The 15,920-nt window shown below is 34.6% G+C and overlaps 2 protein-coding genes across 14 annotated transcripts in view; one reads left to right on the top strand and one right to left on the bottom strand.

The window, feature by feature from the left end:
• Slc36a4 (solute carrier family 36 member 4) overlaps window positions 1–15,920 on the top strand; it is a 391,588-nt gene that overhangs the window by 147,062 nt on the left and 228,606 nt on the right. The window lies entirely within an intron of this gene.
• Window positions 1–15,920, bottom strand: part of Deup1 (deuterosome assembly protein 1) — a 91,429-nt gene that overhangs the window by 25,296 nt on the left and 50,213 nt on the right. For all 3 annotated transcript variants that reach the window (XM_046462333.2, XM_046462334.2, XM_058584991.1), the window contains 4 exons: window positions 15,117–15,262; window positions 11,351–11,456; window positions 5,608–5,805; window positions 3,899–3,985 (listed from right to left, as the gene is read on the bottom strand). In XM_046462333.2, coding sequence (XP_046318289.1) covers window positions 3,899–3,985; window positions 5,608–5,805; window positions 11,351–11,456; window positions 15,117–15,262 — 537 coding nt within the window. The remainder of the gene's footprint in view (window positions 1–3,898; window positions 3,986–5,607; window positions 5,806–11,350; window positions 11,457–15,116; window positions 15,263–15,920) is intronic.

Raw genomic sequence — 15,920 nt, 5'->3', positions numbered from 1 at the left:
TTGGAGTTTAGCCAATGGTTAGCCTACTACATTGCTCTAGGCTCAAGATGAGGCAGAACATCATGGTAGAAGGGTATGGTGGAGAGCAGCTTCTCACCTCATGGCAGGCAAGAAGTAGAAAGAGAAAGGGGAAGGGGCTACAGGGAAGATGAACCCTTCCAGAACACAACCCCAATAGCCACACCCCACCTACCTACAGTTATCACCCAAGTTAGTCCATTAAAACTAGGTTGTATGAGATTAGGTCACAACTCTCATAATCTAATTTTCCTCTCAATATTTCTGCATCAACACAGAAGCTTTGAGGAAGAACTCATTTCCAAACCCTAACACTGACACAAACTAAAAAGAGCAATAACACATATTGTTGGTAAGGATCAAAGAGAGAAAGTTAGAAATATGATTTAATAACAGCCATTAAAATGAAAATACATTGTGAATCAGCAATTCCAGTTCTAGGAAACCATTCCAAGACCGTGTGTGTGTGTGTGTGTGTGTATGTATATATACATATATGTACATACACACATGTATATACATGTATATGTATATACATATATACACACACATATATACACATACATGGATTTTTATATTATTCACTTAGGCAAAAAACTGAAAGCAGAGTTAAAATTATTATGAAAAATGTTTAATAAATTTTGATACATTTATATCATGGAATATTATAAAATATAAATAATGAAAGACTTGAACCAGTTGATTTGGAAGGATTCCAAGGGATATACTTTTTTTATTAGTGTGTAATAATTGTATAGAATATTGGGTTTGATTGTGGTGCATTCATATATGTCTATAACATACTTTGATCAATTTCATTCCCTAGTACCTCCCTTACCTATCCTTCCTCCATTCTCCTGCTCTCCTTTCCCTACCCTACTGGTGTCTCTTCTGTTTTTCATCAAATCCTCCCCACCAAGACCTTTTTTTTTTCTTTCTAACTTCCACATAGAAGAAAAAAGGTATGACTCTTGACTTTCTGAGTCTGGCTTATTTCATTTAACATGATGTTCTATTGTTGAGCGAACAAAAACAAGACATACAGAAGTATGTAATTCTTATTTTTGAAAATGATAAAATCCATAAATAGGCCCATGACTACACACACACACACACGCACACACATGAAAAAGTACAAAATAAATGTATTGTGTCCATCTACAACAAAAAAAAATTTTAAATGTCTTTGTATATAGTCAAAGGCAGCTTTGTATAATGCATATATAATATATTTATATCTGTAAAAGAACACCCAACTCACCTTTCTATATGTGTAAAAGAAAAGTGATTGAATACTACACACTGCTTTGTTAGTACTAGATATCTCTGAAGTTCCAGTTAGGATTAGGGATAGAGATATAGATAATTAGCTTCTTCTTTATATATTGTTTGTATGTTTTATTTCTTTTTTTAAATTAAATTATTTATTCTAATTTGTTATACATGATGGAAGAATGCAATTCATTTCATATTACACATATAGAGCACAATTTCTCAAGTCACTGTACACAAAGTATTTTCACACCATTTGTGTCTTCATATGTGTACTTAGGGTACATCCACCATCATTCCTACCCTCTGCCCCCTCTTTTTCCCTCCCTCCCCTTTGCCCTATCTAAAGTTCCTCCATTCCTCCCATGCTCCCCTCCCATCGCCATTTTGAGTCAGCATCCTCATAACAAGAAAACATTTGGCCTTTGGTTTTTTTGGGATTTGCTTGCTTCACTTAGCATTATATTCTCCAACTCCATCCATTTTCCTGCAAATGCCATGATCTTATTCTCTTTTAATGCTGAGTAATGTTCCACTGTGTATATACACCAAAGTTTCCCTATCCATTCATCTATGGAAGGGTATCTAGGTTGGTTCCATAATTTAACTATTATTAATTGTGTTGCTATACTCAACTCAAAGTGGATCAAGGACCTAGGAATTAAACCAGAGACCTTGCTTCCACCTAATGGAAGAAACAGTAGGCCCAAATCTACATCATGTTGAATTTGGCACCAATGTTCTTAATAAAACTCCTGTAGCACTAGAATTAAAACCAAGAATCAATACATCGGAATGGATTCAAACTGAAAAGCTTCTTCTTAGCAAAAGAAACAATCAGTGAGGTAAACAGAGAGCCTACAGAATGGGAGCAAATCTTTACTACAAGCACATCAGATAGAGCACTAATCTCTAGGATATACAAAGAACTCAAAAATCTTAACATCAAAAAAACAAATAACCCAATCAATAAATGGGCCAAGGAACTGAACAGACACTTATCAAAAGAGGATATACAATTAATCAACAAACGTATGAAAAAATGTTCAACATCTCTAACAATTAGAAAAATGCAAATCAAAACTACTCTAAGATATCATCTCACTCCAGTCAGAATGGCAGCTATTATGAAGACAAACAACAATAAGTGTTGGTGAGGATGTGGAGAGAAAGGTACACTCATACACTGCTGGTGGGACTGCAAATTGGTGTAGCCAAAATTGAAAGCAGTAGGGAGATTCCTTGAAAAACTTGGAATGGAACCACCATTCGACCCAGCTCTCTCTTTCCTCGATTTATATCCAAAGGACTTAAAAACAGCATTCTACAGGGACTCAGCCATATCAATATTCTATGTTTTATTTATTTAAAAAATGTTCAAAACAAATAAATAAACAAAACAAAATACCTACAGGTGCCAGAATGAAGCAAACTCAGAGAGGGCTGTGATGACCTTGAAAAAACACCTAAAAACATTCAGATTGAATCTTCAAAATAATACAAATACTATTTTATGATTTAAAAAATACACCCATGGAGCCAGGCCTTACTTAATTTTTTGTGTGGCTAGAGTTTAGAAATGAAACATCTTAGGTGACAAGCAGCCTTTTTCATGTAGCAGATAAGGAAACCATACATGTTTTACTTTTTACCCATTTATACTCCAATTACAGGATCCATAACCATATTCAGAGAAGGTGGCAGAATGTTTCTAGATGCTTCTACTCTGCTAGAATATGGACTATTCTGAGAACAAGAATATCACAGAAATATAGACCCATGGCTTGAGAAGGCAGTGTGGAGAATGCCTAATCCAACTCCCTCACTTTATCACTGAAGAAACTGAGGCCAGGTTAAGCAATTATAATCTCATATCTTATCCTCTTCATTCTTGACTGACAGAAAAATCATTTTAAAACTTCTCTCAGAGTAAATAAATGATAAACATGGAACACTGGTATATTAGTTCAATGAATTAAAAATTCTCACATAAAAATCAACCATCAACTGTTAAACAATGGAATTGAGACACAGAACCTGCTTAGGTTGCCTTGTGCAAACCTTTAAAGCCATCAGTTCATTCATTCATTTATTCATGCCTCTTTGTATTCAACCAACATATATCAAAGACTTACTCTACACCTGATATTGTGAGGTGCTGCTGATACAAACAATAGAACATGATCCCTGATTGTCATCCAGTGACAGGCTACAAAACAAGTCAGACCAAAACAGAAACCAAATGTTGATGAAATAATTCATTCTAACTGGGTTTTGGGGAGTGGCTTCATTGAGGGGAAGGTTGACACTTAAATCAGGCATGTGTAGGACTTCAAGGCAACAACAAGAGCAAAATGAGGAAACAGCATGTTTGGTATGTTTTGGGAAATTATCAGAATTGAGCCCAATCCAGGAAAAGAAGAAGGGAGAAAACTAGAAATTAAAATGTTCCAGCCTGAAGATAAAAGTGAATTCAACTGAAGTGTAAGACAATTTGCCACTCCAACTCCTGCATGCCTGATACATGGCAAGTGGTCAATAAACAGTATCTGGGTAAATCCACTGTGTAAACTCTTGTTCAATTTATTGAATGAATTCAGCATATTACCATATATTGCCCAGGGTCTAAATCTCCCATCATTCCTTTTAGATGTGTGTTTTCTGTTCTGATAGCTTTATATCTCATATCTGAGACCTGAAAAATGAGTAGATAAAAGGAAATGTAAAATTCACAGTGAAAACTTGTAATCTTATTAAAATTAAGGATGCACACAAATATTTTCTAATTGCAGTGAAGGGAAACACTTCTCCTTAGGTTTATCTACTGGGTACTCTTATTCAGCTCTTCTATCTTTGGCCAGCCCCACTGTAACCTCCTCTTATAAATTAAAAGCACATACTTATGATAATGATTCACTTACTTTTCCCCCTTCTAGTCCCAAAATTCCATTTCTCATTGATATTTTCTATTGTATACAAATTATCACCACAAAAATAGTTTAAAAATCACACTTAAAATAACACCATCTATTACATTTCTTTAACACCTGATTAAGTTTTCCAATATGTTACACATATCTTTCATATTTAATTTTGTTCTTTCTGGTATTTCTACCAAGTTTCCTTCCTTGTTTGTGACTCCTTCATTTTGTCTTCTTATTTTTTTTCTTTCCCTGATATTTTCTACTTGAAAATACTTGGATATGGTACCTGTCCTTTTATTTATTTAAGGCTCATTTCTATATAAAACACTTGCTTTAAAGATTTACTTTTGTAAATTACTAAGTATATGCTCATTGACAACATCTAGAAAATATTTAAGAGTAAAAAGTGAAAGTAAGAATCATTCATAATCCAACTATCCAGATCACTAACCCAGCTTTAAATATTCCTTTCCCACACAGCTACCACTGATACTATTATCTTGTTGTTGCTGTTTTCTTGTGTGTTGTATATGTGAATCACAGTTTAAGGCTTATAATTGGGAAAAGGCTGAGTCTCTTCTGTTTCTGTAATATGCAGGATTTAATAGTCACCCTATTTGTGAAGTGATCTTTGTATGCTTAGAAAGTTATTGAATTTTTTTCAATAAATGTTTTGTGCTCTGAAAACATCTAGATTTGGAGTAAAAAAGGCAGATAAATACTGTGTTCTCAATAGCAGGTTACCAATTTGATTATGAATAAAAGATTGAGAGAATTTAAAAAATAAATAGGAAGGAAGGAGGAAAGCTAGGCAGGCCTGGCAGAGAGGGAGGGAGAGAGAGAATAGAAGTTACTTGTGATATTTCAGTATTGAGGTACTATTGCTGTTTTTCCTCAAGCACGAGGCTATTTATTGAGTGAATGTTCAGTAAATATGATTTTCATGTTAGAGCACACATTTTTAAAACCCTAAAGGAATTCTTATACATGAAATGATGGGTAGGAAATGTCCCAGAAAAACTGGAATAGTTTTTTTTTTTAATAAAAATGTTAGTGAACAGGACATACAGAAAACAACTGAGAAAGAAAAGTTTAATTAGCACGTATGTGGGAGGTGCTCAAAATATGGTTACAAGAAAATGGTAGGATGAGATTTAATGACATTACCTTGCACTGTTGCTTATTTCCCTAATTATTTATTTTAGGAAACTTTATCTCACAATGGTTTTGTGATTCTACAAAGCATTTCTATGACAACACAGGAATTTCTGTGATGCCAAGTTCCAGAAACAATACCAAGCAATGCAATGCTTTTATGAGTCAATAACAAAGCCCTCCGTGAGCACTGAACAAGAGTGTGCCCTGGAAAAGAGCTTTCTTCTTGCTTGCATACCTGTTGCTTTGCTAACATTTTTTCTTTTATTTCTAACTCCATCTTTAGCTGTCTTTCCAAAAGGGCAGCTTTCTTCATGACAGTTGCTATAGTGATCTCCTTCTGATGAAGCTCCTCTGTTAAGTCAGAGATTTCATTCCTCATTCTTTCCTGCTCAGAGCTGTGGAACTCTTCCTCTGGATAGAGCTGGCTTCTTATCTGCAGCACAGATACCAGAAAACATGAGCAAATCCATTTATTTGTAGAGTAGCTCAAAGCTTTTCTTGGCCGTGTTCAGTTAGTTCTCCTATCCTAAAACTTGAAGAGGACCCACTGTATCTTCCTTTTCTGATCCATGCAAAATTAAAAACAGGTACTTAGGGCTGGGGTTGTAGCTCAGTGATAGAGCTCTTGCGTAGCATGTGAGAGGCACCAGATTTGATTCTCAGCACCACATATAAATAAATAATAAATATCCACTGACCACTAAAAAAAAAATTTTTAAAAAGGTACTTACATGATTCATTTACTTTTTTCCTTCCAATTTCAACATTTCATTTATCATTTCTATTTCCTACTATATACAAATCATTATCTACTACTGACATTACTTTGGAAGGAACAGAAAGAATTATCAAGTGCTTTTTTATGGAAAAAAAATTGGCTTAAAGAGGTTAAATGACTTGCTTAAAATCATAAAACTAGTAACTGATAGAGTTGGGACTAGAACTTACAGCTTTTGGCTTTTAATTTGTTGTTTTTTCTTTTTTAAACTAAATTATGCTGTACTATTTGTCACTAAATGCTGAGATTTTCAGAACCAATTTATAAAACATTTTAAGCTTAATGTGTTCATGAAAATGCATTACCTCCTCCCTGTGAACTCTCTTATATCCTTAATCTTGGCTATCTTTCTAAGCTCATCTGGAACTTCTCTTGTCCTTCCAAATCCAAACAGGCAGCAAATTCTATCTATTCTATTTCAAGCTCTCCTAAATCTTGCCTCTGCTCTCCGTTCCTACTGCTACTATCTTGACCCAGCCTCCTAGCATCTTTCTAGAAACTACTCATGGTTTCTAATTCTTGAGATTCAGAGATAAAATAAATGATCATCAATCTCAAAAAAAAATTGTCCATGGGGGAAACAGAAAAATAGACAATTCCAGCAGAGTGAAGTAATCAATGTTAGCAGTATGTAGTGGATAGTGCTTAACACAGCCTGGGGATGGATTCAGGACAGGATTCCCAGAGGAGAGGGCATCGGACCAAATACTGATGAATGAATGGAAACCAGTCAGAAGACGGAGATGGAGAAGGACTCCCAGAAAACAATGAAGTGAAAACATGGGGGTGAATGAGTAATGCACACTTAGTGGACTAAAAGGAGTTTGGAGTGGCTAGACCAAGTACATTTTGAGGAATAAGGCTGCAGAGGCTAAGTGGAGTTGAGTCACAAGGAGATTTGTAGGAATTTACCCCAAGGCATTTACTAAGAGGTTTTTTTTTTTTTTTTTTTCATTTAATATTGAAACTTTTTAGTCTATAATCTCTAAAAGAATAGGAACTCTGTTTCTCTCTTAACATAGCTAGAAAACATAACAACATATAAAAACTTAATTCCTTCACATAATTCACATCATCAAATATCCATGAAGAATTCAAATTTAAAATTGTATTAAAAATGTATCAAGTGTTCTTTAAGTGTTATTTAATTGACTTAGGCTCTAAATATGGTCCACCCCTTGAAATTGGTGCATACATCTTTTTAAATCCTCTCTTTATGTGTGTTCTAAATACTTTTCATGCTTCATTTTTGTTTTCAATTTCCACAATCTTTTTCTGGTTTGTAGATCAAACCATTAAGGTGCATGACTTTTTAATCACATTCCTGGTGAAAGACAGTTGATTCCCAGACCTGTTGTTGTCTTGTCCATTGTGCTCAGCAGCATGAAAGGGGCTTTTAAGATGGTTCACATGTTGGAAAAAGCTGGGTTCTAGGGAATGATACCTAGAATAGAAGACCTGACATGGAAAGTACACATGTCCAGAGGCAAATCTAACACATCACCAGGTTTTATACCATCCATCTTGTTTTAGTCAGCTTTTGCACTGCTGTGACTAAAAAGAACTGACAAGAACAATTTTTGAAGAGGAAAGTTTTTTGGGGGTTCACAATTTCAGAAGTCTCAGTCCATAGACAGCTGGTTCCATTCCTTGGGGCAATAGGTGAGGCAGAACACCATGATGGAAGAGTGTGGTAGAGGAAAGTGGCTCAGTAAGTTACCAGGAAGCAGAGAGAAGCCAACAGAGAGGACATATGGGCTGCAACCAGCAAAGCCATAGAGGCAGAACTAATTACACAAGCCCTTTGGAGAGAGCATCATGATGCCATGTGCCCACATGCTGGACATGGAGCTACAAGATTTGTTTGCCTAGCTGTACTTAGGTCTTGCTTTAGTTCCAATCCTTCTTTCTATGCCCTAATTTCTCCTTTATGAGATGGAAATGTTTACTCTGTACCTGTACATATTGGATATATGCAACTTGTTTTTGACTTTTACAGGGGCTCACACTTAAAAGAGTTTGCCTTGAGTCTCAGTGGAGGTTTTGGACTTGTACTTTTGCATTGTGAGATAAGCATGAGGTTTTGGGTGTCAGGGACAAATATTATGGTTTATTTTAGCTGTCCCCTACAAATTTATGTGTAAGACAATGCAAGAAGGTTTAGAGGTGAAATGATTGGGTTATGAGAGCCTTAACCCAATTGGTGAATTTATCCCCTGAAAGGGATTAAGTGAGTGGTGACTGAAGGCAGGTAGGGGGTGTGGCTGGAAGAGATAGGTCATTAGGGGTGTGTGTCTTGGGGGTATATATTTTGTATCTGGTGAGTAATCTCTCTCTGCTTCCTGATCTTCATGTCTTGATCCACTTCCCTCCACCACACCATTCCACCAGGATGATCTGCCTCACCTGGAGCCCTGAGGAAAAGAGGCAACTGTCTAAGGACTGAGACCTCTGAAGCCTTAAGCCCCCAAATAAATTTTTCCTCTTCTAAAATTGTTCTTGTCAAGTCTTTTAGTCTCAGCAGTGAAAAAGTTGATGAAAACACCTCACTTGTCAGATTGCATTTTTTTAAGAGAGAGAGAGAGAGAGAATTTTAACATTTATCTTTTAGTTTTCGGCAGACATAACATCTCTGTTTGTATGTGGTGCTGAGGATTGAACCCAGGCCGCACGCATGCCAGGCGAGCTTTCTACCGCTTGAGCCACATCCCCAGCCCTCAGATTCCATTCTTATTAATAACATTTTTAGAGTTTCAAAGTTGGACATGACCTTAGAAATCACATGGCCTTAACCATAACATTTAACAGAAGGTAAAGAAAAAAAGACTGAAAGGGAAGAAAACTGACTGGGCCTAATTCATGCAGCTCCTGAAAGCAAGTGAGGGGAGTAGGAGACTGGAGTACAAACATGGTAACCCCAGGACAATGTAACAAATCTCCTTTTGTTTCTTCTGTCTTCAGTTTTCTTCCCTTATAGTTTATTTGATAAAACAACAGCATTATTCTGGTGTTTGTCCCCATTTGGATTTTGCTGAGTGCATTCCTGTGGTATAGTTTAACATGTTCTCCTTAAAATGGAACTTTGAAAATGGAAAAAAAAAATTAACACATTATTATGAAAAAGCAGTGAACACTTTTTATTATTTTTACAATGTTTAGATATTAAAACAACATACAATACTGCAAAGCTTCCTTATAAATAAGATTAATTTACCTGAGCTTCAAACGACTTTTGGTTTATTAAAAATGTGAATTTTATCACAAAACAAATGGCTAAAAATAGTTTTGTATTGGAAATAGAAAACACTTGCAGGATTCATAATACATGGCTCTTGTTGGTTTTATTGCAAGAGAATGAAAATGCTCTCCACAAACACTTCCTGGAAGCTATAGCTATTTATATACAATTCATTTTATCTTTTCAGCCTAGTATTGAACTATCTATTGGTCTCCAAGAGCTCACAGAGACCTGAGCCTTATATTCTCTTCCTCCATGTCAAAACTGTGTGAAATCAGTAGGTTCTTCATATTATTAAAAATTTCATTACTACCAAATAATCTATAATGCTAAGAAGGGTATATCTATACAAGGTTTTAATCAATTTTTTATCATAATGCATTAACTAGAGACACATCAGTGAAGAACAGTTTCCCCAAAGTTATATTCTTAAAATAAACAAAATCAGTTTCATGAGATTATATGTCATTACATATGAAAAATATAACAGAAATGATCATTAAGTTTTGGGCTAGGGTTGTGGCTCAGGGATAGAGTGCTTGCCTAGCATGTGTGAGGCATTGGGTTCAATTCTCAGCACCACATATAAATAAATAAAAAATAAAGATTCATTGACAACTAATAAATGTTTTAACAAAAAAGAGAAATGATCATTAATTTGTAACTTTTCCTACATTGAACTTATATTTGTTCTCTGATAGTTAACTCTGTCATACAAGATCTGTCTTTCACAGAATTTTATTTTCTATGGAAATTAAGAGAATAGTTATAGTCCTACTAGATACTCAAAAAATATTGACTTTACACAAACAGCAACTGAATTTATGGCTTTATGCATTTACAGGATAACTTAGTCTTAATTAATTCATTCTCTAAATGTTTATTTTCATTTACTATGTGTCAAGCCATGTGCAGGGCACTAGATGGTAGTTACAAGCCATGCTAACATTTGTTTAACTTTTAACAGTTGTTTAGATTTTATAGTATTGTATATTCTGTCTGATCCTCAAACCTAAAGACAAGAGAAATGAATAGCAGCTATGATAAATTCATGGAAAGAAAGACACTACTAAATCTTACTAGAAAACAGAAGAGAAGAACACGCTTTTTGTAGGAGACTAGAGAATGACAGACTCTTTAAGAACAATGCCCAGGCCTTCCTCATTTTGTGGAAGAGTGCTTGACACATATCAGGCACTCAATGGAAAATTTGGTATAACCCAAAATACTAATAGCCAACATTTACTAGGTGCTTACTCTTAGCTTAGCTAGGCCCTTGTTCTAAGCACTTCACAGGCATTATCTCACGGATTTTAACTTAAGGTAAGAGTATGGAATCTGGATGCAGGTTGACTAGATTCAAATTGAGCCTCAGCTACTGATTAGTTGTGTAAAGTTGGGGAAAGTTACTTCTCTGTTCTTAGTTTCCTCACATGTACAAAGGAGATAATTTTAGGACCTATCATATAAGATGGATGTGAAGAATAAATGAATTAGGATTTGTTAAATCCTCAGAACAGTTGCTGGCACATGGTAAGGGCAATAAGTAGTAGTTGTTATTGGCTTTTTCTGTCCCCATCACATACATCTCCTTATGATGTAGGTACGGATCATTCCCATTCTAGAAATGAGGATCTTGAGCAGTGTGCATAGTCAACCTCTCAAGGCTTGTACACATGGCCAGGCCCCAGGGTCTGTGCTACCAACCTTCTTGCTATAAACCATGTCTCACTGAGCCACTAGCCTTCCATATTTCATGGGCAATCTCCCACTGGCAGAGTGACAATCCAAGGTTTGTATTCATACAGAACAATGTCAGAATTATCAGATTGACAGATTTTTAATTTAGGAAAAAATACAGAAGAAAAAAGAAAGGAGTTAGAAGGAAGTTGTTGTTGTTGTTTTAACTGTTCATATTCAAAGACTTCTTCCTGGAAGAATAGAACTCATTAGTTTCCATACCTTAGTTAATTCTTTTTCATGATTTGATTGGTCTGGGACCACTGGAAATATCTCTTTCCTTTTCCTTTCTGGTTCTTTAGTAGAAGGTGAATAAGATGGTTCAAGTCTACAAATTAAAAATAATAGGCTAAAATTAAGCTTAACTGGCCAAGCATGGAGGCAGATGCCTTTACTCCCATGAATCAGGAGGCTGAGACAGGAGGACTGCAAGTCCAAGGCCAGCTTCAGCAATTTAGCAAGGCCCTGTCTCAAAAATAAAAAATAAAAAGGGTTGGGAGATGTAGCTCAGTAGTAAAGCCCGCATGGGTCCAATCCCCAGACCTCCCCTCAAAAAAATTAAGCTCAACTTAATAAATTGTTATGATTATGTTATTAATTTAGACCATTGTAGGCTGCATAGATAGATAGATCATTACTTTGTTGGAAATATTTCTAGTTATATAAATTGCAAGTGCTAATACATTCAGATCCCATAAGTATTTACATCTTTAACCGAGTACAAATAGTTTTAATGGGGAACAAGTGTAGTAATTAGTATGAAATTTCAATTATTCATTAGAATTGCCAGAATACTGGAATTGCATAGGTAGATATGATTTTTGGATAAGAAGAAAAACCTGCTTTCTGCGATAAAACAGCCCAGAAACCCATGCCCCAAAAAGGAAACAACCCAACTTGCTAATGCACTGCAGGGAGCATCTATATCATGAGTAGTATGAGGGAAACAACTACTCCATAAATATGCTTAAAAATGATTACATATGGCAGTCTAGTCAGATAAAAGACAACTACCCTTTGATGACTCATTTATAAAATGGAATTGTAACCATGTATTAATACTAGAGAGGAGAAGCAGAGACTAGTATAAAAAGCATAATACCCAAAAAGAAGGTTGGAGAAGTATAAGCAAATAACGATCACTTCCATGTAAGGCAGGTTTATAAGATAAAAATCAGTAAAAAAATAAAAAATAAAGATACCAGGTGGCAAAAACATCAGCGTTCTTTTAGAAGTCAGGCTTGATTATGCCTGTGGAGTCTGGTGTTTGAGGAATACACCCATCTGTAAGTAAAATTTTATATTGCCCAGAGTTTTTGGAAAGATTCCACACATCAAAAACACAAACCACACAAATAAAATAAGAAACCAAAATCTGAGTAATGATGTAGAAATAACTAATTCAAAGATTAAAAATAAAGGATCTCTCAAAAGGTAAAAATTATTGGTGATATTCCTGAAGTATAGATCAATTCTTTCTGATTATTGTGTATGTGTGTGTGTGTGTGTGTGCATGTGTGTTCAGTCCACACAGTGTAGAAAACAGAGCATATGAGAATATCACAGAAAGTTAGCATCCAAGAAAAACTGTTGCTAAAATTTTTGAGTATATTGCCTTTTTCCTTACGCATATGTGTGAATAAATAATATACATTTCCCCTATAATTAAAATACACTGTACACATTGATTTTCAATTTCTTTATTTTACACTTAGTAATACTTTGTGAGCATTTTTCATTTTGTCTGATGTTCTTCTAAAAGATCATTTCAGGATTAATTTTAAAATTTTCTTATTTGGTATGATTTGTAAAAAGTATAAAATGAAATTTCCTATTTTTCAATTCTTCCTATGTGATTTCAGGGGGAACAATGCTGAACTGAATCCTCATGGTAAACTTGCAAAGTTCATTGAGTGAGGGGAAAAAATGTCAAACTCCAATTTAGAAAGGTGATAAAAACCAATAATTATACTAATATAAGATGCTAATATGAATATGTAAAAAAGGATGTGGGAAAAGGATGTTTGAATTATTTTAAGAATTCAAAATATATCCATGCAAGGTGCTTCTACATCTAAGAAAAGAAAAGGAAAAGCTAATGAAAATCAGCATTATTGACTAAGGTTTTGAAAAAGAAATGAAGACATTAGTGTACTATTTATATAAAGCTAGTGTGCATCTGCTCTCAGTAATGTGGGCTGCTTCACCTTAATACAGACACAAAAAGGAAACAAAGTCCAAATAAGAAACCAAAACAACAAAACAGAACAACATTTATATGAGAATAAACTAGAAGGATTCAAGAACTTGCAGTGGGAAGGATGGAGACTGAGAAGTCTAAAAGACAATGGAAACTGGAAATTTACATATATACCATTTCATCAAATCTCAGAATACTACAACTGAGGGATGCCCTCCAAATGAGAAAGATATGGCTTGAAGACCAAAATAAATACCAAATGAAATGAAGGATGGCAAGGCAGAGCAAAAGTTTGTACTGACCAAATATGTGCATAAGTACAAGACTTTGGATCAAATTATGTCTTGAAGGAAAGCGGGCAACATTTACAATTTAGTATTGGCCCTGTAAGAGTGCCACAGAAACTGCCTACAATATTCCTCACAAAACCAGAGGTAGACACTCATTGAATGGTGTGCTTTTCTACAATTTTTTTTTTTTTTTTTATGTTTCTGGGTACATACATTTGTTTATTTGTGTGAAGACATTTCTCACTGACTCACCACACTGGAACAGCAGCTTACACATAATAAATAGCCAAAAGATTTATTAGTCATCAGGGATGATGATGTATAGCTTGTAGTATACAGAGCACTCAATAATGCTGACTGGCTAATAGGCAGTCTGCCATCCTTGGTGAGGCATACAATAGGTCACTTTGGGGGATCTTAATTTGCCATTAGTTGTTAAGGATAGACCTCAAAGAAGTGCTACCATAACCCACAACTTTGAAGAAATTGAAACAATAATTATATTTCAATAAAATATCCCTCACCATTTGGCTATTCAATTTTTAAAATCCTATCACTGGTCTAGCATTAGCTTTTTGATCATGAAGAATAAAGTTCTATGCCAATGAACTATTAAAGCATTCAAACTGTCTTTTCGTAAGCAAAAACACTTAATAATCCTCAGCAGTCCCATTTTCTTTGTGGTTATGGAGTACACAATATCTGATTTCAAGGAGGAAAAATTTCTGTTTAAAAAAAAAACCTTAATGGAATTGACAAGGTGGTGAGTAAGGAGGCAAAATTACTACATTTACAAGTGAGAAAGCTAACATCAGGCTTATGGGCAATAGAAACGAAAAGCATTTGGAAAAATCTTATTCTTTGCAAATACGTAATTGAATACCATCTCTATACTATTGTTTTTTTTAATTAGTGCATTTTAATTACATGGAGTAATGGGTTTTATTGTGGCATATTCATACATATATATAAACATACTATAATCATATTTACCCCTCCCCATATGTTCTCTTATGTACTATTGTTTTTATAATGTGTATATTTTTTTCTTGGATTGAACCCAGGAGCCACATCCCTATCCCTTTTCATTTTTTATTTTGAGATAGGGTCTCACTAATTTGCTTAGGGCCTCACTAAATTGCTGAGGCTGACTTTGAACTTGCAATTCTCCTGCCTCAAGCCTCCCCCGTTGCTGGGATTATAGGCAGGTGCCATGATGCCCAGCTATGATATATTGAAGAACAAAAGTTCTAAGAAAATTTCTGACTCAATGTGACAAATGCATCCACAGATCAGAATATGATATATGTTTCTGGGTAAATATTGAAAGATAAAATAGGCATTATTTTTCTTTTAATATTTAATACTATCTACTAATAAATAGCATGTTAATTAAAAATAAATTTATTATTTTACTAGAAAATGTAAAACTCTTAAAAATATACAAACATCATGTTTTAAATAGTTTCTCTCAGAGTATCAAATATTAAAACTGTACCTTTTTTTATTTTCTTGAGCATTTTGGCATTCTCCTATTTTTAATAATTCTCTGTGTAACTGCAATCGTTCCATTTCTATAATCCTCAAGAGATCATCACGTGACTGTAACTCATTTTTCACTTCTGAGAGTCCTGCTTCCATGGCCTGAATAAAAACATAAAAATTTTTGATGCCTACTTTTTACTGGTGGACTATAGTTATACATGATAGTGGAGTTAATTTTGACATGCTTATAAATACATATAACATAGTTTGTTCCATTTCAATCCTCAATATTTCCTCTTTCCCTCCTCTCCTCTCTCCCCCTGCTCCTCTTCCTCTGGTCTATTGATCTTCCTTTAATTTATTTATAATTGGTTCATTATAATTATATATAAAATTAAAATACATCGTGATATATTCATACATGCACATAGCATAATTTGGTCAACTTAATTCCCCAGTTTTTCCCCTTTCTCCCCCTTCCTTCTTCCCCAGTGGTTCCCTTTTTTTACTCTACCAATCTCCCTTCTATTTTTGCGAGATTCTCTTTTTTTATTCTTTTTTTCTCTCCAGCTTCTATGTAGAAGAATAAACATTTGACCTTTTACTTTTTGAGTCTGGCTTATTTCTCTTAGCATGATGTTCTCCAGTTCCATCCATTTACCAGCAAATGTCTTAATTTCATTCTTCTTTATCAATGAGTAGAACTACATTGTGTAAATATATCACATTTTCTTTATCTGTTCTGCTTTTGATGGATTCCATAACTTGACTCTTATGGTTGTTCTGCTATAAACATTGGTGTGTATGTATTAAAATA

The sequence above is a fragment of the Marmota monax genome, unplaced genomic scaffold (genome assembly GCF_021218885.2).
Source record: "Marmota monax isolate L192 unplaced genomic scaffold, Marmota_monax_Labrador192_F-V1.1 WCK01_AAM20220418_F8-fsc00104, whole genome shotgun sequence".
NCBI classification, from domain to species: Eukaryota; Metazoa; Chordata; class Mammalia; order Rodentia; family Sciuridae; genus Marmota; species Marmota monax.
Note: the sequence above shows the minus strand (reverse complement) of the source record. Positions and strands in the feature narration are given on the sequence as shown.